At 41.4% G+C, this 25,458-nt stretch overlaps 1 protein-coding gene and 1 long non-coding RNA gene across 6 annotated transcripts in view; one reads left to right on the top strand and one right to left on the bottom strand.

Moving 5' to 3' along the window:
• Positions 1-631: 631 nt before the first annotated feature.
• On the bottom strand, positions 632-1,446 carry LOC118173103. The gene is made up of 2 exons (XR_004754016.1): positions 943-1,446; positions 632-823 (listed from the first exon to the last, which is right to left on the bottom strand). It is a non-coding gene; the product is annotated as an uncharacterized LOC118173103 (long non-coding RNA).
• A 160-nt stretch (positions 1,447-1,606) lies between these two features.
• TAFA4 (TAFA chemokine like family member 4) overlaps positions 1,607-25,458 on the top strand; it is a 58,742-nt gene continuing 34,890 nt past the window's right edge. For 3 of the 5 annotated variants that reach the window (XM_035337982.1, XM_035337984.1, XM_035337985.1), the window contains exons 1-4: positions 1,607-1,812; positions 8,198-8,334; positions 11,257-11,372; positions 23,085-23,153. In XM_035337982.1, coding sequence (XP_035193873.1) covers positions 8,255-8,334; positions 11,257-11,372; positions 23,085-23,153 — 265 coding nt within the window. In that variant the 5' untranslated portion in view covers positions 1,607-1,812; positions 8,198-8,254. The remainder of the gene's footprint in view (positions 1,813-8,197; positions 8,335-11,256; positions 11,373-23,084; positions 23,154-25,458) is intronic. The other 2 variants (XM_035337986.1, XM_035337983.1) reach the window with 1 other exon arrangement.

The raw sequence follows: 25,458 nt of genomic DNA, 5'->3' as shown, positions 1-25,458 counted from the left end.
AATTGTTTTATTGATCTAGTTCCAAATCTTCATGCCATACAAATGCTTTGCTGGCATATTAGCGGTGTTTTGTCTCTATCACCGAATTACAGAAAATGAGGAATGATATTAATTAATTAATCAATTTACACTAACAGTTCCTGAATTGACAGGTCAGGTACATAGATCTGGAATTTTCCTATTCAGTAGAGGAAGTAATGATTTTTTAAAATAATTTGAGGAGCAGGGTTTGATAAGAAAACATTTTCTAATACCAAGTAAAAAGGTTGCCCGGGGTACTGAAGTCAAGTGACAATAGAAGACCAGGAAGTTGGGTTATAGCTCCTTGGTCTGTGATTTTCCTCTCCCATCCAAGTTTTGTTCTTCACTATTGCCATAAAAGATTCTGTATGCTGGCAGAATCTCCAACCAATCTCAAGCTGGCTGTGCTATCTTTGTACTAAAATAGGAATATTAAAAATGCTACCTTTCAATTTGCTGGTAGTTATCCTGTGCACTACCCTGTGACTGAGAGCGAAAACAGAAATAGCACAGTGCAAGATATTTTGCTATTGGCTTGTGTAGTTGATAACACAGGTGCTAAAAATGTGCGTTCAGTCCATAATTACACTTCTCGAAATTTAGTGCTGTATTTATGAAATGCTTTTCATTAGAATCTTTTAACAATTAGCTAATGAGTCCCAAGTGGAACAATTATCCCATATACCCAGACAGTTGGGATTCTTCATCAGCCAATGTGCATCCACTGCTCATAAAGCATGTTTGTGCTTTAAGAGCAAATCGAGCTGTTCTGTGCTTTTCTCTTGGAGGAGAGTTTCATGAACTGAAATGAAAGCAGAGATCAGATTACACTGGTGGCACAGAAATGGACAGACCCTGTCAGCGTCGTGGCCTGGCCATGGGACTCGGGGAAGCATGAGGAGATGTGCTGTAACTATTTACCATGAGTGAGGTGTTTTAGAGAACAGGAAGATAATATAATACTCTAATGCAGTAGAATTGCAAAGAACTAGGTTTAGTTGCATAAATCTTCTCAGACTCAGAGGTCTGCATGGAAAAATCAAAGAGATGTAGGTGTTTTTAGTTTCCTTCTGCCACTATTTTCCTCCAATAACTTCTGACAGATGTATGCTTGATGACTGTCTGCGGTCAGGGTTCTGAGGCATAAAGGGAACATAGTCCCTATACAGCCCCTGAGCATCATGTAATCCCACTGTATGCATGCAGAAGGGAGCTTTGGCAATCCCATAGGTGTTAAAGTGGTAATTTAAAACAATTCCAGTGAAGCCGACTCCGTGAGTTCTTTTTGCAGCTTGTCCCACTCATTTCCCACACTTAGGAAGTTTCCCCCCATGCACACACTAAACTATCTTTGCAACTGATAACAATTTTTTATGGTATTTGCAGTAGCTACAGAGAAACACTTCTTTAAATCACACTCTTCTATAAAGCAGACCTCTTTGAGGAGACAGTTGTTATGTCTCCAATAAACACTTTCTTCACCAAACGAGCACAGCTACTTCAAATTTTCTTCACTGATCATACTTTCTGAATCTTAATTGCCATGCAGTTTCCTTGGGGTTGCCTCTTGTTCTTAATCTGAATGGTGACTTACAGCTGATGATCATCTGCTTCTCGCGTGTGAGCCCTGGCCTGGCAGAGCAAGGCAGAAACCAGGCAGGTCTGGGACCCCGTGCCTTGTCCAGAGGCACAGAGAGATACAAGGCCCCTTTCTCTCTTCATCCCTTGTCCAAGTGATCTCTGCAAAAACACCAGCCAGCTCACTTGGGTCCACGGTGAGTGGGAAGAGAGGTGAGTGATTTGCTCTATAGCTGTGGATCTGTTATCTTTTACTTCTATGGGAGAAATGAATCAAATTCCTACATCAATCCAGGGCACGAGAAAGTGTCTTTACTGCCTGAGATAATCTTTGCAACCACTTTACTGCTTTGCTACCTGGTAGGCAAAGTTTATAGTAGGGGAAAATGCATATTTGCTTTGTCTGAAATGTTCTGCTGAGAGATTTATTTCAAAGACCTGTTTCTCCGCGTTTCTCGGTGTGCTGCCTGCTTTACAAGAGTACTGCTCTGCTCCTCGGAGGTCAGCCGGGAGTGGAGCGGGGCACTGCCTCCACTCTGCCTCCTCTCTGAACAGGGTTGAGGCAATTCCTGTGCTTTCTTGAACACAGCAACTGCAATTCTTCCCATCTCTTAAGTAGGCCATACACCAGGGGGTGGGAAAGATTTTGAGCTGTTTCACAGGCTGCAGTGTGGGCCTGAAAGAACCTGGATAATCACAATGAAAAATTCTCTCTGATAAATGTAGTTGAAAGGGTTGAAACTCTGGGCTGTAATGAGGAGATATCCTGTGTTTGCTGTCCAAGTTGGGAAGTCTGTTTGTGCAACCTTAAAAATGAAACCTTGATAAAAATACTTACTGCTTCACGTGTTTACTTTGGCAGCAGGGTTCTTTGTAGGCTGGTGATGAATAATAAATAATGCTATATGGAGAAGAGGGTATATTCTGTCTTTGCTTTACAGCTATAATAGCTGTACTTTAGTTTCTGAGTAGTCCTGTTGGTCTCGGCAGAATTTTTCCTGAAGGAAAGATTTTGGCTCAGTTTGAGATGAGAGAGCAGGTTCTAAAATGTTTTTCCCAAAAATTCAATTTCTAAATGAGATTCTGTCTCATTTATGTGATCTTCTCATACAGAGAGATCATACTTTTGGACTGCAAGTGAGTAGTTATTCGTGCCAGTATAACTTGTCTGCTAGTTCTGTTTGCCATGTAAATACAATTGAAAACTATGTTCTGGGGATCACAGGTGCTCGAGTTAATGTACTTGAAAACGTTACTGCTCCCCTGCCTGGAGGGGACCTGAACTAGGCCCTGTAGTTTGCACTGCATCAGATTCCAAGTAGATACCTGACTTGTTTTGCCTCAGCAGAGTTGGCAATGGCTTTGATTCCAAGCTCCTCCTTACACTCTGTGAACTTGAGAGCTTCTAGAAGTCCTCTAGTTCTCACCCTCAATCCCTTGCTTCAATTTGTTTTCTGATTCTGCATGCTATAGTTACTGCTTCTGTGTGCCCTGAGCTCTACCAGATTCAATTTGAAGGCTACAAACTCCCACTTAAAAATAAGTCTAAGAATCCCTTCCAGCAGAGGATCCACACAACTCAGCTTCTTACTCTCTACAATTAACTGGGAAAGCGTACAGTGACGGAGATGGAGAATTGGGGTGTCTTTGGAATATTTTTACAACCCTCCCATGGACGTGTTCTCTTAACATGTCCTTGATGGATGGAAGGTTTATCTCACCTCCAAAGGAGACAGAGAAGACACATACCCTAGAGAGAGCTCTGGGTGCTGATGAAGACAGGCACATCTCACCTAGACATACGGCACACAGGATGTCTGTGTGGATCGCCCCACTGCTGGGTAGCTCATGCTATGTGGATATAACAGCAGTTCAGTACTCCCTTCTTATGAAGCCATGCGTTCATTTCCTTTAGCTCTCACAGTGCTGTTTTATTTTCCTCCTTGCCTCTCAGTTCGTATTAAGTCAGGATTTGAAATATTCTTGTGGAAATTGCTGACTGGTGGTGGCAGACTGAGGGGCCACCAGCAGAGGCTGATGTCCTAAATGGAATGTGATGTCATAAAAAAGCACTTGAGAAGTTGCAGGTGAAGCCTGTTAGGAGCCTGCTGATGTCTGAGAGGTGCTGGGAACTGCCACTGTCTCCCAGTGAATTTTACATGTCTGGCTTTCTTAAAAGTGAGTACACACACCTGCAGTTTGGTGCCCCCTCGATTAGCTAACGCTCTTACTGCCTGAAGAACCTTACTTCAGTTTGCTTTATGCTAGGGAGCTTGATGTGATCAGGGCTCCCTCAGTGATACCCATGGGGAAGAAAATGCAGCAGAAAAGTTGTTGACTGGGAGTGAAGGGTACAGGAACTGCTACCAATAGAAGTTCTGCTTTCTTGCAGTGTGACAGTGGTCTCATGTTCCTATGTGCATAGCTTTGTGTCCTTAATTAATTAATGTGAGTCAGGATGGGCAGAACTGAGACCTTTAAGAACCAGGCTTGTCCCCGTGTAGTGCTTGGAAGAGGAGCTGGACTGTACATTAGGTACAGTCTGGAAAGTTTGTTACCTCTGTTTGTGGCAATACTAAAGACCATCTCTGGTTACTTTTCCTTCTGATGTTCACTTCAAAAAACTTGATACTGAGAAATCGGCAGCAATGCAGAGAAGAGATGCGTGAGGGTTTTAATAGTGCAAAACTTTCAAGGAGAGGCTTCTTCCATCTAACTTATGTGAAGTTTGCTTAGTGGGGGCTTGACCGCAGGCTGCAAGTGCCGTGTGTGGACAGCGGTACCTGATAGCAGAGGAGAAGGAAAAAAGGCCTAACGAGATCAGTTGCCTGGAAGCTGAAGCTGGACAAATTCAGATTAGAAATAAGGTGCAGTGTTTAGAGTGAGGTTAATTAACTGTTGGAATAACTGTGCTGTGGTGAATTTACTGCCACTTGAAATCTTCAGTTCAAGCCAAACTCACTGCTGGCTGTGACCTGAAGAATTATTTTCCTGTGGAAAAATTTCTGGGGGTTCACAGAGGACCTGGTGGAGAGGGGAGCAGCTTGTGGGGCAGCCTCTGGCCCCCCATCTCCTCACACAGTGGCCAGCAGCGTGGCTGCAGAGGGGAGGGTGACCGGAGGAATGTGGTGACAGCGGCGTGTTAGCATGTATGATTAATGACGAAACTTAATTTGCATGGACAGCTCATTCTCGCACAAAGGAGCGCTTGCAGATGAGAGGCTTTGCAGCGGCCTCGCAGGGATCTCTTGGAGGGCTCGGCCGGGGACAACGAGCTGGCTGCGACAGAGCACTAGGTGCAGGGCGTCCGGATGGGCTTTAATGAGATTTCTGAGTCGTGACAGAACGGGACGTGCCCCACGGCTCCCCGCTGGATCCTGTGGCAGGCCGCGGCTGGCTGAGCCGCCGAGGGGCCGCCAGAGGGCAGCAGCACCTCACGGCAGAGCCGCTGCCCGCCCGCGCCACCCCTCAGGGCCCCTCAGCGCCGGGGGCGGGGGTTGCCCGCCATGTCCCTACTGCCCTGCCGTGGCCGTGCGCCGCCATGGGGCGCCGCCATCCTCTGAGGGGCGCCGGCTGCCCCCGGGCCCGGGGGGGGGGGGTTCTGTGTTTGTGGGGGGGTAAATGAGCGGTCAGTGCCCACCCCGTCTGTGGTCATTAGCCTCACAACCGGCTCTCTGTGTGAGGGAGCTGATGGTGACAGGTGGAAACTGACAAGGAGGTGTTTGCTGTTGCTCCTGGCTGATTTCATCTTTATTTCCCCTCCAACTCAAGCAACAGTGCTTTTAAATTAAACAAACGGACTATTTGTGCTCTAAGAAACTGAAGGACACCGGAGTTTAACAGGGCTGGCAGTGGGGTTGAGCTGTGCAGCCGGTGCTTTGCCCTGTGAAATGTGTGGCGCGTACGCCTGCTTCCTTCTTAGCCGTGATTTTACAGAAAAAGTCTTTTAAGGGATGTGCTATCTTTGGTTTAAACGAGGAATTACTGAGGATGGAGAAATTAAAGCCTTTTAAATATTTAATGGATGGAGATCCTCTAAATTATTTAATAGCTTATTATAAGAGATGGCTTAAAATGTTTTGGTAATTTATCCTTTACAGAAAGTAGCTGTAAGAAGTATTTTACAACGTGTAAATATTGGTAGGAAATAGTACCTACTTTAAAATGCTATCTTATTCCATCTGCCAAAGGAATTATATAGCGCCTGTGCAGTTTCCAAATAACTTAAGACTTTTATTGTAGCTGCTCCCGAAACGCTTCTCTGGCACAGGACAAAGCTATTTATACCCCTTTTACTGGAGTGTGGGGGCACAGAGACAGGCTGCAGTCCCTTAGTCCCAGAACATATACGGCCATTGCAATTTCCTTTGGTTACCAGATCCCAGAGACTCAGTTTGGGTGTGCAGATGCCCTAAATGCTGACCCGGGAGAGCTGAAGCAGGGACTGGAGTGACTGATGTGCAAAGCAGGAGCTGTTCATGGCCAGCCCACATGTAGATGCTGTGAGCATGGGGCCCTTCTCCTTGCACCCTTCCTCCTTCCCTACGATTTTAGAGCTTGGGTAGAGATGGTGGTGGGGCTCCTCACAGGCCCTGCTGCCCCAGCAGAGCTCTTGGTGCAGCAGGTCAGGAGTGATTCGCTTGTTTGTGCACTCTGCAAATAAGCAGCTCTTCTTTCCAAAGCAGCGCTACGCCCTGAAATGATGTGGGGGCCGGCATTAAAACTACCGGTCTCAAAACACACACAAACGATGGTTTTGTCATGAGAAGCCTGGAATTCCTCTCACTGTTATTAACCAGGCGAGGCTCTCATGTCTGCTCCGTTCTCCATGTTTTATTGAAATGAAACAGCTGTATCTCGGACTCAAAATTGCACTGTAACAGTTTGCCTTACAGTTCCCTCAAACAACCCCATTCTCTTAAGAAATATTGCTGCCTGCAAGGCATCAGAAGGCCTCAAGGTATGCTGGTGGCAATATTATCTGCCTTTTATGCTGTATCCATTTAGTTAGAATGAGTTAGAATCATCAAGGCTTCTTTGTCTTTAACCAGTGTTTAACATGAGTTTACAGAATAGGTTACACTAAAGTTAGTGTTTACCTGTAGGTGCATCCAAAGTTTTTTTGTCCTCTCTAATAAAAGTTATGGAACAAAGAAGAAACCCCCAAACCCAATTTACTTTATCAAAATATTGATTTCTACAAGAGCACTGTAAGAATATATATATCTATCTGTCCTATTATGAAAGAGATAAAAATGTACTGCACAACCACTTCAGTCATTCAGTACTGTATTGAAAAGCTTGTTTGCTTTTTTTTTTTTTCTCTATAAATCTTTTCAGGAACAGTGATTTTTTGTTAATATCACAGGTAAAAGAGCTAATAATAAGATACTTAATATTGGATGGTAGTTCTTTGTCTTAAGACATCTCTTTACTCGCATTTTGTTTTGATTATAAGTGCTGTGTTACAATTTTGGCTCATTCTGAAACTCTATATTGGAAGATGAAGACAGACTAAAATGTGATTAATTATAGATTGCTGGCCTGGTACTTTAATTCCCTCAGTTACTCTGGTTTCTCATGGTGTCCTGAACAGAAGGGAACTGTGTGTGTGAAGCCAGGGGCTTTTCTGTCCTAAACTCCTGAACGGTGTCTGCTTACCTGCCTTTATGACCCCAGAGATGCTTTGCCCTCCAATGTGACAGTGTAACTTTCTTAAAAGCAAATTTCTAATTGATCAAAGGAAGAGTGAAATGAAAGGAGTGGCAGGACAAGATGAGAAAAGGTTATTGTGATCCCTCCGTCAGTGAAGACCACATTATTATTACTCTCACAAATTGCACTGTCGTGTTTTCAATAGCAGAAGGTCAAGTTGAGCCCAGGGATAGAATTGAGAGAACAAATATAAACAACAAAAGCAAAGAGACTCGAATGCCTATGAAATAGAGTGTTTGAGCTCATTATTCTGTGGAACGTGCGTCAGTACTGCTGCAAAACTGTCTCCATGTAGTGACTTGGAAATGTAGCTTCTGGGTACAGGTGGGCTTGGCATGAGATGTGGTGCCGGGAGCCAAAAGCATCAGAGGGAGCCATAATACATTGAGGATAGAGACACAGTCCTACAGATGCAGCCCTACAGACCCTCTGCTCTGGGGTAGCTGGATTCCTTGGCCAGATCTTTACGAAGACAGCGAAGGATTTCACCCTGTCTTTAATAACCTCTGGTTCGATTTGTTGGAGGTTTCAAGTAATCGTGGAAATCTGTTTGCACTGTGGTGGTGTCTTTACTAGATCTAACAGTTTCCACAGCATTTGTGTGGAGGCATGTGGCTGTAAGGACGCAGTAAGCAGTGTGCATTGTGTTTGTAATTTCCAGTGGAGTAAACTCTGCTTTTAGTTAATATAGTGATATTTCAGAGCTGTCTTACCACTGTTTCTCTGTGTTCTTGGAAACAAGTGAAAAGAGCAGTGTGATTGCTGCATTTTGCCTTGGATTGTACTGTAGATGGCAGTGTGAAACAATGATTTTGATAACGAAGATCTATTTCACAGCATCATTCTAGGCATTAATTGCAGTGTAATATGGCTTTCTTTGTAGGTCCCCAAAGTGAAGGAAAAAATTCTGAAATGCAGAAAGGCTTATTTGCAGCCGCAAATGGGAATCTGGAATAACTATGAAAAACACACTGAAATAATTGTGTTTGACTGGAACAAAATTCTTGCAAAGTCCCCAAGGTAAGAACAGTTTTTATCTTTCAAATGACACTGAAGATTTGCTGTTCTGGTTAGCAACAACATCCACTTTAATCCAACAGAGAATGAAGGCTTGACATTTCTGAGAGTGGCAGCCCACTGAAGCTGAAGGGTCCAGCACCCCTTGCTGCATCTGTCTGCCAAACTTCATTTTCCTTCTGTCTTTTTAAAGGTCCCCCTGTATTTCTTTATACTAGTAGGCTGAAGACTTGTCCTGTCTACCTACAATACAGACTGAAGTCAGCAAGTGTTATATCATTTTAATGACACTGCTCGGTTTTAGCAGCCTTTCAGCTTGGATAGATCTGTGTTTTCTAGTGATGTATTTATTCCTGGGCTTGAATATACTTAACAGAGGGCTAGGGTTACCTTGTTAACCTGATTAAACATGGTTTCCTATTCCCTATCTGACATTAGGGTTATGGCTTCCAAAGAGTCAGATTTTCATAATCTGGAAGAATTTTTGAGATGATGTCAGCATACACTTCCAATGAGACCAGGCTTGCTCCAGTACTGGGAATGGTGGGAACACCTGGGCTCACTTATATGGTGAAATAGGAGTTGTTGAGCTGCTAGTGTATGATTTGGGTCCAAATACCTGTCCCTTTCATCAACTCACACCAGAAATGGTATGCTGAGAATTTCTGATCTATGGCATTTAATTCTAAGGATTAAATCCTGCTTTCACGTCTCAGGACACCCAAAGGAAGGTCGCTCTTTGTTATGTTACTACACAGTGACACCAGAGCTGGGCTGTCCACTGATGCCTGGATTAGATTCCTGTATTTGTGTTTAGAGCAACTGAGGGATAGTATTACAAAATGAGCAAATCATAACTTCCTATTTAGTGGTAACTGGTGCATGAGGTGCAAGGTGTCACTGTTCTCATGAAGGAAGAAAGAAGATGAAGGTTAAATTCAGCTGTCTCCTCAAGAAAATTGTTACTTTGGGAGGATTTGGGTGACTAAATTCTGAAATTCAGAGCCTATTGGGCTGTTTACTTAGACTAAGATAAACAGCAGTAACAACATTTGTGCTGGTTTCACAGTGACTCAGTCCCGTTAAGTGCACCACTATGTGGTTCACGGCGTGCAGAGATGAATTAGGCCCATGTTTATTAGCTGAAGAATAGGTGCTCTGAATTAGCCTGGGAGTGCTCTGTAAGAGGGTACTTCATGCTTGGAGAAGACTCCTGTACACTGTATTTTAAAGAATCTCAGTTTGTTACTTCCTATACTTGTGTTTAGGGTGGCAATATACTGAGCTCGGAACAGCATCTACTTAATAGAAGGAAAAGTTCATTTTTCCCATGTTAGTGCTTAAAATGTAGCTTCTTTAAATTATTATTATTTTTTTTTTTCTTAAACCTATCGGCATGGTGGTTTTTTTTTTCACATTTGCAGATCTTTAAAAAAGAAAGTTTATGGGTTAGAGTAAAGCCTACAAGGACAGCTGAAGATGCTGGGTTTTTCATTCAGGTTTTGTTTCACAAGTGCAGAATAGTGTTTGTTGCTAAAATATATTTACAATGGGTTTTTGACCTCTAACTTTTGCTATTAACAAGTGATTCTTTTGGATTTTATCAATGTTCCCACAAATACGTGCTGAGAACAATACTGTTTGATGTGCAAAAGGGAAAAGCAAGCATTTGTAGATGAGAAAATGTGAGGCCTGTTTTGGTTTTACTTGCAGATGGTGGTCAAATTTAAAATGGGACTGAAACGCTTCACCTGCCTTTGACAGTAGAGCTAAGGCATGAGATTTGTTTGTTTTTTATTTTTTTTTAACTGTCAGGCTGTTCAGCACTTGAATGGTCTGACTAGCTGAACAGTTTCAGCTATCATAAAGATATACCGATAAATTATTTAGGAAATACATGGAAGAATCAGAGCTGGAATGTGAAGGGAAAAGTTCTCAAATGACTGTTTGGTGCAAATAAGCATGCTTGTGATAGGCTTGTCCAAATCCCAGTGTGCCGATTAACTACGGACTAACATCACCGCTTTCATAGCGGTATTTAGTTCAATTTATGCAAATCTATAATTTGCCTTTAATTAATTTGATGTATGCCTGCTTACAGCATTTGCTGAAAGTGTGGAACGTTACTTCTAAGGGTTCAAGTGCATAATGCCCATTTATGTATTGCACGAGTAATAAATCATCGTAACTGAGTTTAAGAAAATGATCAGATTACCTTTCGATGTGATGAATAGCATAACATAAGCTATTGAGGGATTTAATTGTAAGTATTTGCAGCAAAATTACTGAGGATTTGTGGTCTTAGTTCTTACACATAAATGAGGCTAACAATATCTGCCTTCTGTAGAACAACTGTTTTCTGAAATACAGTTGCTAATGCTCCGGCAGAGTAGTGAATCCTTGCGTGTTTGACTGAGCTGATGGCTTCGTGACTGTTTAACCCTTAGCAAACTTATTGATCTCCAGGAAAGCTAGCAGATGCTGGTATCTTTAGCAAATGTGTAATGAGAAGTATTAAGTAAAAAAGACACTTCTCTGTGGTGTTTCTATGATTTTGAGGCAGGTGCAGTTTAAAAATAGCAGCGCACCTTATAAATATGTATCTTTAAATTGAGTGTGGATGGGTCTTAATCTTAAAAAAACACCTCAAGATTTGTAAAAAATATACTGCACTCGTATGGTGTTATAAATGTGTGTGGGTAATATGATGTGTGATAGCCATTGCATTGCTTCTAACTATGAAACATGCTTCAAAAAGAATTGATCCCAACCGAACTGTGAATGTGATTTTTTTGGTGTTGCCTTGTAATAAGATGTATTAGTTATTCTTCAGCATCTTTGCAGCCTTTCCTTCCCAGTGTTGTTTTTGTGTTATTCCCTACTCATATTGTTCTTTCACTCATCTGCTTCCTTTTCTGCCTCCAGGATGAGATTCTGTGCCAAATCAATGCTTCTATCTGACTGGCTTTTTCTGGTCTATGTGTTAATGGTCTGCTGTAAATTGTTGTCCGCCTCTAGCCACCATCCCCGGGGACATACAGGTAGGAGCTTTTTGAACTCATTACGTGCTACTGAGACCAATTAATACCACTTGCAGAGTGTTAGGGCCCTCTCTTTAGCAATGGATAATTGATGAGGCTGTTGACAGCATGCTATAATCAGTGCAATGGGTTAAAAATACAGCAACACCCAAATGAGTTACTGTAAAATTTCATGGGGTTTTCTACTAGTTTTATGTAGTGAAATGACTCCACAAAGTCTGTCCAGTGAGCTTAATGACGGCTAGGAGTTTTGGATTTTTTGTGCCCTTTTGCTTTATCCCTTTTCTGTACTGCTCTGAAATGTATCTTTATCTTCCCCTTCTTAATCCAGTAGTTATCAGGAGACTTTACAATGGTATCATTGGCTTTGGTGAGCAATAGATCAAAGCCTTAAAACTACATGAGCCAGTTCTTTCACTAAGTTACACAAATACTGAACTGTGGTTTAGTTCAGCTTGTGGTATGCTACTTTTTTCCTGCATAGTGTGGTAAACAGAAAGATAATTCCATTTAAGAGAATGCACTATTCTAGTGAGACAATCTACCAGCCACGATACAGTATCTTATATATGATAGAATGACAGAAATAGCTCACAACAAGCTGGGTTGTTTTTATAAATTGATACCAGACTGGAACTTGCTAGCAATGAGTCTGTGCTAGGACCATGCAGAGACCCCAGCTTGAATGCGGAAAGAAATATAGATGTATTAGTGCTAATAACCTGTATCACCTTTGATCCCAGAAGCAGGAGAAGTAAAGCTAACAAAATACCACCTGTGGGCTCGGCTTTTGGGAGAGGTTAAAAACCTGGCAGTGCTTTAGCGATGAGAAGACTGGACTCTCAGTACTGTAGTTAGTGTCATGCTGGTTTGGGGATTTCTGCAAGTGCTCCTATTTGTGCTGTAGTCTCATTCTTAGATGAGGTGAGTTGCCATTAATCCATATATAATGTTCTTAGCTCTGAGCCAGATTCTCATGGGTCCGTGTCTAATGTTAGCATCCGCTTCAGCTCAGTGCTAGGAAGTGGGGATGCATTTGTTAGAGGGTTCATCCTCCAGATGAGACAACTTATTGATCTCTTTCCTGGCTGCTTCTGGTGGATGTCTAGGTAGGAGCTGAAGGATCCTCATGAGTTTGCCAAAATCTTTTCAGTCCTGGCATGCACAGCTGAATGTGACCTGCATACAGCTGCTGTGTCTATATCTACATGCTCACAGCACATCAGCAATGTGTGTATCTAAGAGCCTCACAGAATACCTCCATGCTCTGGGTTCCCTGGTGCTGTGGAGCTTTCTTACCATGCTCTGACATGTCATCTCTCACTGCCCATCCAGGCTGAGCCTGTTACTTCATTCAAGATTTATTGAAAATTAACCTCTTTATCAGGAAAGAAAATCTCTTGGATTTTCTCTGATGCATGGATAAGTAGGGTTTATCAGCAGTTCAAGCATGCGTTTTTTTTTTTTTTTTTTTTTTTACACCTTTAGGTTTTGAGCTGTTTAAAGAGGATCCCAGCCCATTGCTTTCTGTTGGGTGTCTATCACCTTTCAGTGGCAGAGGATTGGGCCAAATACAAGTCAGCAGTAAGTGTGCTAGAGTTACTGACAAAATGCCAAAATAATTGGGCACTATTTCTTTCAGTCCCTGATAGATGTGTTTTCCATGCAGTGAAGTGTGTTTGCCATAAAATGCAGTCACAAGGAGAATAACTGAGAAGTTTCAGCAAAAGACTGTAAAGTAATTGAATACAGGGTCAGGGAATGATCCACGTTACCTTTTTGCAGGTAGCTGTTATGGAAACTGGCTGAATTGCTTCACTGAGGAAGGGGGTCTACACACAACAAGTTAATTAGGCCCTCTTGACCTTTCCTATAAACAACTGTTGCTTAGCAGTGCATTTCAGAGCTGATTAAGCAATTAAAGTTCCTCTCCAGACTGCAGCAGAACCTGGAGAATAGACTTCTGCAGCATTTGTCATGCAGGGAAGAGTCTTGTAAGAAGGAATGTTATTTTTGTCTTTTTAAGATGCACTTTGCATGTGTACCAAAGGGAAATACCTGTAATAAGGGAGCAGTGATCTCCTTTTGAGGGCTCATATGATGAATACTCATTATGTGTCATGTAAATTATGGCAGTCTTTTAACATAACATTTCAGAATGCTTGACTGCATACTTTTAACTGAGACTAAGAATTCTTTTCCCTGTATCAAAGAGGTATTGTAAAACACAATCAAGCTGCTCAACTGTTAAGCACATTTGCTTACAGTGCTTTTTCTGGTAGGCTAGAAAAAGGTTTTGCTCTTCATTAAATAGTGAGGTCAGATTGGAGCTTTTCTTCAAAAAGATTGCATTGAAGCTGGAACCTTCATGCACCTTTTTAGACTCATGGCGTCATATTCTTCCCCAGACATGAGTTTCATGTGTATGCTGAAGTCACCCCATCCCACTTTATGATTCCATGTGCTGGATGCAAATCACCCCAATTTTTGATTATCCAGCTCCCCATATCTGGTGCATGGCATCACTGAGCATTTGGAGGGCCCTACTGAAAGGGCCTGCATTTCCTCCCTCATTTTTGAGGAATTTCTGATGTACAATCGGATCTGTGATGTGATCTGATACGTGAACAAGGCAATGTCTTGCTCCTTCCTGATTTGCATCAGGAAAGCAAATGTTTTTTCTTTTAGTGTAGCCCATTTCATGGAAAGAAAACAATTAGCCTCATCTGCTTAAAATAAATTAACGTGTTCTTGAAGGGCAAATGAGATTAAAAACAAACTCTGGTCAATAGACAGCTTTCACATTTTTCAAAGTAAAATGTGTTGGAGCATGTTAGATGGTAGAGAGATGAATTCAGGATTTGGGTTTGGCAAAGACTCTGTCCTGTATCCCTTAGGTCAAGCAACCATAACCTAGCAGGTACGTATTGAGGTGGGAAATACCTGCTGTTTATGAGACACGAGGTGCCTACCTCGCGATACTTTAGGAGCAGCTGTTTTTTAAGAATGTGTTGTATGACCCTGAAAATCTGTGTTTCAATCTGTGTTTGACATAACTAGTTTATTTTGAAAGCATGCTTAGTCATTACATCTAAGAAAGTTTATTAACCAAGGGCAGACAATAGAATTGAAGCTGAAAAGTGGGGATTGACTTTTTTTTTCTTTTCAAAATACTGTGGTTTTTAAGGAGCCTAATCCAGGAAAAGACACTTATCGACTTTGGTTGTGTTAGATGGCACCTGAAAGAATGACATTCTACAGCCGTTTCTTATATATTCAGACGGGGATACAGGTTAGATCTTTAAGGACCCAGAAGCCATCCTGTTGCTGAAAAGTGAGAAACAATGGTATTGAGCAATCCCTTTGACAAAAAAGGTCTCACCACTGTAACAAAGCATAGGACAGGCCTAACCCATTCTTTTGCTCTGCAGTATATTCACTGTCATCTAATAACTCTTAGTGGAGAAAGAGACCGTTCAATCTAGCAAGACAGTCCTGCCGTTGCTTTGAAGAAGTTTGGAATCTTGAGCCCAGCTTGGAGGTCTCAGCCTATTTTTTATTTAAACAGTGTAATTGCTATGACTAGCAGAGTTAACTAGGTGAAAGGAAGGGGAGAAATGTTCCTTCTCTTTACTGTTAGATCACTGAGGATGCTAGTTATGCAGATTATTTCAGCAGGCTCCCTGTACAACTATGTAGAGAAGACAATTCAGAATGTTCATCTGAATTGGTTGCTCTGAAGTACCCTTCTGAAGAGTTTGTCTTTTGCATTGACAACAGCAGAGAGAAGCATAAGCACCAATCTTACTACAGCTATTTAAAATCAAGCAGTATTTCAGGCTCCCAGAGTTCCTAACTGATACCAATAACTATCAACTCCATGCTGTGCTGAATGAAGCAATGTACGTTTAGTACCAGGAAAGATTTGTTTCCACCTTGCTGTTGTAAGTCAGGATCCACAAATGATGAAGCATTGAACAGAAACTTCTTCAGGTCGCCTCACCTGGGGGCTGGACTTGTAGATCATTAATTGGTGCAGCCAGCTGAGCAATTTCTGTCATGAATTACCAGTGCAGCTTGTTTTTTCTTAAAGCTGCTGCATTTTATTTTTATGTGATGGTGCTCACCTGAAATACTTCCAGCATCCTTCTGCTTGCTGAACGGTCCAGATTTTGGAGAGGCCATTATTAATATGCCTGGAATTCATATATTTAAAATACACCTGTAGGGCCTAATTTGTCTCTGAATTTTTCTTACTTGGTTCACATTTTCTTTTTTTTTATTTTTTGTGCGTGTGTGATTTCAAGTGAGGACTTCTGCCCTAACGGTCTGCTTGCTTCTCCCAGCTGCAGGATGGTGCAGAGCATAGGGATAAATCACTGAATGCACTGGGACACAGCTTGGTTGTCTTGCCAACTGGAAGAATGAGTAGTAACTTCTTTTCTTAGAGTTTATTCCTTGCTGCTCTGCAGATGGTTTAATTTACAGGGTTATCAGAGGTTTAATGGGAGAAGTCTTATTAAAAATGCTAGTGACAAGTCAAATGTGCATGACCGTGGAGATTGGGAAGTGGGATCATAAGGGAATTACCAGCATCCTGAGCTGTTGAAAAGTCTACCTCTTTGCTTAGTGAAAAGCAGCAGAAAATCTAATTTGCTGCCTGGCATCTTGGATGCGATCTCCAGCAACCAGGATGCTGTCTTGGCTGGTTTTCAGAGGACCAGCGATTTCCATCGTGTGAAAGATGGGCTTCTGTTGTAGACTGTGCTGTGCAGGGCCTGAGCTAATTTTCTGGGTTTCTATGAGCATTCTCCTTTGTACTCTTCTAACTGATGCTTGAACAGGGTGAGACAGATGCATGGAAAATCTCAGCTCACGTAGGAGCAATCTGGGTGAATAATGCAGCAGTGCCCCTTGATGCAAAAGACAAAGGCTCTCCTTGCTTGCTGCTGCTCCTGTTCTGCCCTTGCGAGTGCTTAGGGCAGGCAGAGCCTGTTTAGAGTGTGTCCGCCTCTGATTTCCCACCTGTCTTTCATTGCTCTCTGAAGAGGTGCTGGTCTAGCCTACCAGTGGGAAAATCCAAGTCACTGGTTTGTCACAGAAGCAGAGCTCCTGTCATTGGGCAGTGACAGGTATTGCATGGACATGGGTCTGGTGCAAAGGTCTGCCACTGCTGAACTGCAAACCGGGCCAGCTGAAGGCAGTACAGGGGGTTGTGTTAAGTCAGGTGTTGAACAAGTCCTTTCTGTGTCCCAAACAACAAAGAAATCAGCACCTTGGAGGAGTGGAAAAACCCTCCTCAAAACTAACACACTGGGAGAGTATGTGCTGCATTGCCCTCTGTCAGGCAGCAAGAGTCAATAGCACCCAAGGTTAGGCAAAACCTTGATCAGTTCCCTGCTTTACCAGGAGCACACCCCGTGCTGATACCAGGTGAAGAAGAAATGAACAGCACAGTTCTTCTGAAGGACAAACGAAGGATTCAGCGATGCTGTTGGACTAGACATGGGGGCTGAGTGGCAGGTGTGCGTAAATGATACTGGGATCATCCCTGCACAAAACAGCAATTCACGTACCGAGGCATTGTTTTGGTCTGCAGGGCCCTCTGAGTCTTTCTTTTTTTCTCTAATGCGAAATGTTCCTGTCACCTGGAATTCAGACCTGCTAATACCTCTTGATAGTGCTTTTGGTTTCAGGTGGTCTGGCAGCAGACAAGATTGTTGTTCCACATCAGTTGCAGCTGCTCTCACATCTTTAAGTACTTGGTGGGCAGAATCCTGCCCATAGTAGAGTCAGAGGAAAAATGTCTCCCTTATGCTGGTGCGGGGACTTCATCTGCTTAAGAGAGGCTTTGTCTGAAAGATGCAGCTTTGTGTCAGAAATATTGTTGCTTTCAAGGAAGAAGGGGAAAAACAGGCTTCTGGTTCTCCTCTGATTTTTGGGCTTTTCATTATAGTGATCTTGGGGTGCTGAGGCCTCAGCTCCCCGCTCCACCAGAGGGCCCTGCAAGGCTGCGAAAGCGGCTTCAGCACACAGCTGCTGATGGGCACCGCTCTTGCTGATTTAAGACTCCTGATTTAAGTCATAACTGCACATTTTACTAATTAGAATTATGAGTCCTTTGTATTTCAATGGGTCAGATGTGGTTAATGCACAATAAGCTTTAGTCCTTTCTTCTGTTTAACTCCTTTTATGTCTTAATGTTTTATTCAGTGTGTTATTTATGCTTTTTATTATCCAGCTTCTAAATATAGGCTAGCTACAATATACAGCCCTGGCTGTAATCTCTTGAAGTAATAAGGTGGGAAAAGCAATTCAGCTGAGCAATAGGATCCCTTTAAGACAGAATGGAGCAGAATTTGCTGCATGAAGTTTGCTGGGATATTTATTTTTTGAGAAGAAAAAAGAGGAAAGGCACATTATTTTCTTTTTAATCTTTTTTTAGGGTGTGTGGGACTTTAAATAACAGTGGGAACTTGTTATATGTAAGAGATTTTTTTTTTTTACAAAGACTGTGGATACATAAATGCTACCAGTAACAAGAAATTCAGTGTTAATTTAGTCTTTTATGGGGTAAAACATAGCTTCTGTTACAGTTTTGCATGAATGTGCACTTTAGCTGAGAGGAATATGATTGTATATGAAAAGATTTGTATATTCCAGGGAGTTAGGGGAAAGAATTACAGATGAACTGAAGAATGTGTAGGTTTTGTTTAGCATATTTCATCATGTTCAAAAGGGGTGTGCATGCATGTGGGGGAGTTATATAACAAAAAGAAATGAGATTTTTGAAAGGTGCAGTCTCATTTAGCGCAAAAATGGTCAAGTCTCTTGTATCAACGTGTGTAGCGGGGGGCTGAAACCAAGCTCTTTCCAGCAATATCAAGGTGACCCTATTCTAAAGCCATTGGAGAAAGCTTGTGAAGATACTGTCTTTTTATTACAGCTGGTAGTGCAATAAACGGTGATTTTTTTTATGTTCCATTGACCAAAGTTCCAACCAAGAAAGCTTTCTTTGTTCTTTTTTTTTTTTTTTTTTTTAATCTACTTTCTCCTGATTTAGAACTTGTATTACAAAACAGTACCCGTATTGCAAATAGGTATGCTTGACCTAATGTGGGGAGATAGACGTGGTAGGATAGGTGGAAATCCACAAATAGGATGGAAAGCATCTTGCCCTCAGTATTTACTTGAGTGAAGTGATGCAGTGAAAAGTGGAACATGTTCTACTCGGGAGCTGTGCACTGAGTTTACATGGAGGTCAGCATGCTGAGTCCTTGGGAGGATGGATGCTTGAGTGATGAAGGCAGTAAATTGAAATGTAAAGGACTTGCATTGAATTTCTGGCTCTGAAATGATTGAAAGACTTGCCTAAGATGAAGTCCTGAACCCACTGAAGGGGCAGTTTGTGATTCTTCTGTGGTTTAGTTTCCAGCCTGCTCCGGACATGTGATATGGTTTTTGGTCCCAGCAGAAAAGTTAGACTTTATAGTTATGATTTTATTAGCACTTGAGCCAGTCATTCTTGAAGAATTCATCATTTAGTGTTTTGCAAATCACTGCCATTTTGAGGGATGGAAATTGCTTTAGGGTCTGTTCTGCTATTGATCGACATGTCTGTGCTTACTGCATGGGTTGCATTGCCACAGCCTTACAATCACATTAATTGTAATAGCAGCTCAGAGCCTGCCCCAAACTTAAATTCCAATTTTAATGTAATTGTAAGGCTTCGTGCTACTGGAGAGTTTCATCCCAAAAGAGTGACTGCTAAGGCTTGAAAAAATTCAAGCACTTAAGAGCAGGAAATCAGTTGTTGTGCTTGGCTCTACCATGTTTGTCCCCACCTGTGCCTACTCCACAAGGACACATGAAGAGCTCAGCTCCGTTCTCATGCCAGGCAGTTCCCCTTGCCAGAGAGCTGCCTGGGTGTTAATTTGGGAGTTTATGGTGTGAATGTGGCTGCTGTCAAGGACATGGTTGGGCAAGCATCTTGTCTTGGAGAACAAAAATGTTTAATAGTGGAAGAACCTGCAGATGGTTTTCTTTTAAACTAACATTTAAGTATATTGTTGGAGGAGCACCTTCAAATTGCTGCCAGTATCCCTTTTGCTGCAGCTGTCTGTTTTTCAGTCTTTGGCAGCTTTCTTGCATTCTTTCAGGAGAGTGACAACTGGTAGAAAACAATAGATTCTAAATCAGGAGATTAAAGATGTTTTGTAGGGTTCAGCAGGATAATCTCTCCTCATCAGACCTGAGATGCTACCCATCAGCACAGGAGTGGAGGCTACACCTGACATCCATTATCTTCCAGGGTGGCGATCTTTAATGATACTCTGCCAATAACAAACGTTATGAGCAGAAAAATCTAGGATCAACATTTCTATTACTTAGTGTTTGACCTGCCTTTATTTTTTTTCCCTTTATTTCCACTGTCGTTTCTCTGATGGACGTCATCCACATGCCTTATGGCCTAGTGATGGTCACTATTATTTTGGCTTACCTGGTCATCATCTCTTAAAAACGATAAGTGAGGCAGGCTTTCTCTGAGCTTTTACTTACTGCTTGCATATTTCTGATAAATTGTACCATTAGTTTCACACCTGAGTTTCCTTAATGTAGCATCCTAAGATGCAGTGAGTGTTTTAGAATAAATGACTTTCTTTTTGCCTTTTTTTTTTTTTTTTTTTTTTATTATTATTGCACAGCAACAAATAGCTGCGAACTAGCTTGGTGTTATACTTCTGGGGTGGAACATCAGGACTGGAATGTAACATCGTGATTGTGTTAACAGGGTGTTGCCTGTAGCTGATTTTGTTTCATGTTGGCTGATGCCTGATTAGCAAAAGTGAATGTAACTTGAATGTATCAAGGTAGTCTTTCCCATGCATTCTATTTTCAGGTTGGGTGAAAAAGCTTAGAGAATCTCTTCTGCTCTGTATGTCATTTCTTCCATAGCTCCTTTTTTTGCTTGGGAGATTTCCATCTATATAGCAAGTAATGGAAGTGGATAAAGAGCATGCTGACCTTCCTCCTTCACGCTGCCTTTGGATCATCACTGGACAGGACATGAAGATGAGGGGAGTACAAGGCCTCTAAGGTGGCATTAGCCTGCTTGGGTCCAGCCCTAGAATTGTTCAGCAACTAACAGTGCAAAAGGGAACATGCGAGTCCCTCGTTCCTAGCTATGACCTTTGGAACATACCAGGTTGGATCCAGTGCTCTTCCTGATCCAATGCACAGCACAATGAAAGACAATGTCTCTTGAAAAAGAATATGGTAAATATGTGTTTTCCCTAGACAGACATCTTAATGGCTCTTTTATACTATGTTATGTGCCAAACAGCTTGAAAGGATTAAGGCTTTCTGGCACATTCCTTCTTCCTGCCCCAGTTATGTCAGTTGCACTGTCTGGTGGTATAATAAAAAGTCTATCGAAGCACTGGAAATTAAGGAACCATATTCTTTCATGAACAAGCAATAATTGTGCAGGCACATTTTTTATTATTATTATTTAATGAGGGAAAACAAATAACTGGTCACCCAGAGGAATGGTGGCCATCTCCTTATGACTTACTATTTTGAGGAGATGTCCTTTTCAAAATAGTCAAACAGGAAGATCTTAAGCTGTATATTGTCTCTGATGTTTGTTTGTACTCCTAGGTGTTCCTAGATTGTCCTTAGAAAATTCAATTTACTCTAAGTATGAAAATCAAGTCAGAGCATAATTTGAACAAAGTGCAAATTATGTCATTTGGCATAAATCACACCAGCAGTATGAGTGTCTGGCCCAGGTTGTGTATATGCTAATGATTTCTGTCTCTTCAGTCCTTTCAGCAGATGCTGGTTTTCCTCCAACAGAAAACAAAAGTCCAAAATCTAAATCATATCAAATCTCTCATCTAAAAGAGCTGGAACATAGAAAGAGGCCCCCACTGTTCTCTAGTTGTACCCTGTTGGAATTCGTACTGTCACTGAAGAATTAAAATTTTATGGATACTTTTATTTTCAGTGCTTCTAAATACAATTTTCTTAAAAAAAAAAAAAAAAAAAAAGAGAGAGAGAGAAAAGAAATTTGATTGCACTAGAAATTGCCTTTTAGGACTGACACTTGCTTGACTGCATGTCCAAATAGGTTTTCTGTTTTGGGGACTGCCGCTTGTGAGACAGAGTTTAACTTCCTTGTATTATTTTTTTAAGGTTTTGGGCTATCTCTAAGGTTTCAGAAGTGAGGGAAGGAACAACATAAATGGATTTTATGGGTTTTGCTGGTAGACCCATGCTCTAGGTGCATGTGTTTTGTCTTTTTTTTTTTTATTTTTAGTTTTTTGTTTTTGTCAGAACAACAAAGGAAAAAGCGCTAGGCTGGCATTTCATTTGGAAATACTGACAGGTGCACTATTCTTCCCCCTGCCATTTTTTTTAACTGGATATACAAAAAAAAAAACAAAACAAAACAAAAAAAAACAAAACTTTGTGTCAACATCCTTTAGAAATGAAGTGAAATCGCTGCCGTCAGCAAAATGCAATTTACTGCAAGGGATGCAACAGTCTCCAAACAAGGAACCAAGATAATTAGTCTACAACTGACAAATAATTCTGCTATGCTAATGTCAAGAAACATCCAGACTGTGTCACATGGTAATTTCTGCCAAGCTAGGCAGAAAAGAGTTTACCGTGAAAACATGTCCTCTTCTGGGGGAACAAATCTAATCCAACGGTGACTACAGAAAGCATTTTTCTGACCCTTCCCTAGTATCAAGGGATTTGGATTAACTGAATTCTGGATCAGAATCAAGGCCTGAGTCAGGTTTTCTGCAAAATCATTTCAGTTTTTCTTCTGACTGTAGCAAGAACTGTGTCAAAACAGCTATACAAAGAACTATGACTGCAACACGATCAGTTTACCAGAGGGATAAAGGTGATCCGGTATTCTCTCTGTATTGCATCTCAACAAGAGAGAAGGGCCTTTCCCTCAAGTGCTGTTTGTCTAAACAAACAGTGATTTGCTGGAGTAACTCAGCTCGGGCAGCCAGATTCACTGAAATCAAAGCAATACAAGGTGTTTGTCAGGAGAACACAAGGCGCTTTACCAGCAAAGTGTGATTATTCCCATTTAACAGATGGGAGGCTGGAACACGTGCACGGTGAATATTTCCAGGTCCTAGGAACAAATTGGAATCAGTTGCAGAGCGGTGACAGAGGTTATATTTAGATTGCCTTGCCTGGGACTTGGTGGCCAGGCCAGTATTTATGCAAACGAGAGTACAGTACTTAAATACCGTCATTCACTGTAGCTGGACAGCACAGTGCAAAAACCTTTCAAAGCTGACAAGCGACTGATAAGCTCCTTCCCAAACATATTTCCAATGCTTCTTAGTTCTGAGTCCATTAGCTAAGCTGGTCTAAAGGCCATGCAAAGAAATGGCATTTTTGAAATATTATTAACATTTTGCATTGAATGCTAAATATTCTATTCTTGCAGTCAATTAAGTTTTGCTCACTGTATTTTATTATGGACTATGACACGGGCTTTCAGACTGAGATCCATTAAATAATAAATAGTATTAGCAAGGTCATTTCTCAACCAAGGAAAGGTGGTATGGTTTGAAATTCATTCAGTCAAGAGACGGGCAATGGGAAGATGATGTTTTGTGGCAGTCTCAGCAGATGGCTGTAATGAGGTATAGCTAATTTTTACTGCTCTTACATTAGCATGTCCACTGAGGACTGGTTTGCCACTTGCACGTGGCCATGGGGGAGAGAAGTGGAGTCCTGTCTCAGGTGAGGTGATAATACAGTTGATAATACATACCATCAGGGTGACATTCATCTGGTAGAGAAGTCCGTGTGAGAATAAGGTAACACAAAGTTAGCTAGTGTTGGGAGGCAGCATGTCCTGACCTCTGGCAGAGTAAGGTTCAGACCACTCCCTTTAATTATGTCACGATGGCTCCTTGCTGAATCACAATGCTAGCTGACTCGAGGAGGAGGAGTGGGGAGGAAGCATTGTGGTGCCCTGCTCAGGTCTCATGGGAGGGGTGCAGTGGCTGTGACACTTTGGTGACACATCTGTCCCTGTTCACTACACCGAATACTGTACTATCTGTACTGGACATACCACCCAGGGTGAGAAGCATGGAAGAAAGATGCTGGTCACTGGAGTTACCTGGGTGATGTGGTGTGTTTAGATCCTGTGTACTAATAGATAAACTACGCTAGTATACAAGTGTGTGTTGTAGATCTTAATTCCATTTTGTGTTAATGGATTTCTTAAATACTTGTCTTTCCATTTTCTCTGCACTTTTTTTTTCTGTAATTGATTTTCAATCAGAAAGTATTTTTTTTTAAGTCGCTGATGTAGCGTACTGTAAATAAAGTATTAAGCAAAGAATTGATGAATATAAAAAGAAGAGAGCATGAAATACACAAGGATAAACACTGTGCTTCAATAAAAGCATCCCTGTTTAAAGAACAACATCCAATTGCAAAGTGATCTCTGGGGCAATGAGAGCTACTTGTTATTTTTTGCATAAATCTGATAACTTAAGCTATCCGTTCTGTGAAAGGAAGATAATGTCAGGCTGATTGATAGAATGAACAGGACATGTCAGTCTTCAAGGAAGAAGAAAGGCAGAAATCATTTTCTGTGGAGACAGAATCTCATGATGTTGTTGAGCACTTGATAAGCCAACTGAAATTCAGAAATCACATTTAAATTACAGAATGATGAAATGAGAGGAAGATAAATAGGTCCGTGCTAATGATTACATACTCTCTTGACTAGAATCAAAGATTAAATAATGTATTGACATCTTCAGTTAATTCTGCTGTCCTGTATCCAAACAAGCATTAGAGTTTAAAATGGTTAAGCAGTAACCTAGTAAATATGTGCAAAGGCTGAGATTATTCTTCATGTTATATGCTTTTATGCCATGCAAGTATTTTTTTCTGTGCAATGTTTATATGGGTATGTGAATTAGCAGGGCTTTAATATTACATTTAATTTTTTAAAAAGTAGTAAATGGGCTTTTTGTGTTTTGGTATAGCAGCAAATCAAGGACATCTGTTTACTGATGAAACATAACTGTCTTAAATGAATGCATCTGAAATTAAGCACTTAAAGGCTCCTGGAGCTGGTGTCTTGCTCAGGCGAAGCTGAACTGAACATATGGCAGAAAATAAGGGCAGATATATGTGCAGATTTTCTGTGGAAAGCTGACTTTGATGCCTGGTGCAATGTATAGTAAGTAATCACAGAGCAGCTCTTAAGTTTTGCTTGTGACTCCAAACAAATATTTATAGCAGCAAGAACTTGCTGGAAAGTGGAGGGGTTCTGTTTGTATGCTTGCTTTCCAGGAAGGTTAACTTTTTTTGTACATGGAGGACAACCTTTCTACCTTCTACAGTCTTTTCTACTGCTATACAAATCTCAAGGTTTGTGTGGGGAAGTCCTCATTATTCCAAACAAATGAAATGTGAACTTTGATTCTTCCATTCTGCTGATGGTGTAGCTGAATGCCAGTATTGGTAGATGGTGTTCATTGTGACAGTTTACTTGTTGTCTCCCGTACACAAAAAAGAAAGCTTTATCTCATTCTTGTTACTGCCACACCACTACTGCTGTTTGGCCGAATTTGATGCTGTGGATTCAGTGATAATTTTGCTTGTAGTAATTCTACAGAAACATTATGAAGATCTAAAAAATAGAGAAAGAAGAACAAGAGTCTCAGCAGCATCTCACAAAGCAGAGTGCTGACTGTGCAGCTGGACTGCTGAGGAAAGACTTGTCTTTTACCTCTCTCCTAGTCCCAAGTCAGTCCACTCACCTCTCCTTGCTTCCCTCCCATTCTGCTTGATTTGCTGGAGGAGTTCTTGCCTATTGATGTCTTACTGTAGAGTCCTGTTAAATCAGAAATTTATCTTCTCCATAAATTGCTCTTTAGACTGTACCCTAACAACTTGAGTTTAAATTGTTGTCATTGCCTCTCCTTCATCATCCACAAGAAATGATGTTGATAACGAAAATATTATGCTATCATTTACCAATTCTGAGGCCCTCTGTTATCTATGAGGGGATGCTAAGAGG

Source organism: Oxyura jamaicensis, chromosome 12 (genome assembly GCF_011077185.1).
Source record: "Oxyura jamaicensis isolate SHBP4307 breed ruddy duck chromosome 12, BPBGC_Ojam_1.0, whole genome shotgun sequence".
NCBI lineage: Eukaryota > Metazoa > Chordata > Aves > Anseriformes > Anatidae > Oxyura > Oxyura jamaicensis.
Note: the sequence above shows the minus strand (reverse complement) of the source record. Positions and strands in the feature narration are given on the sequence as shown.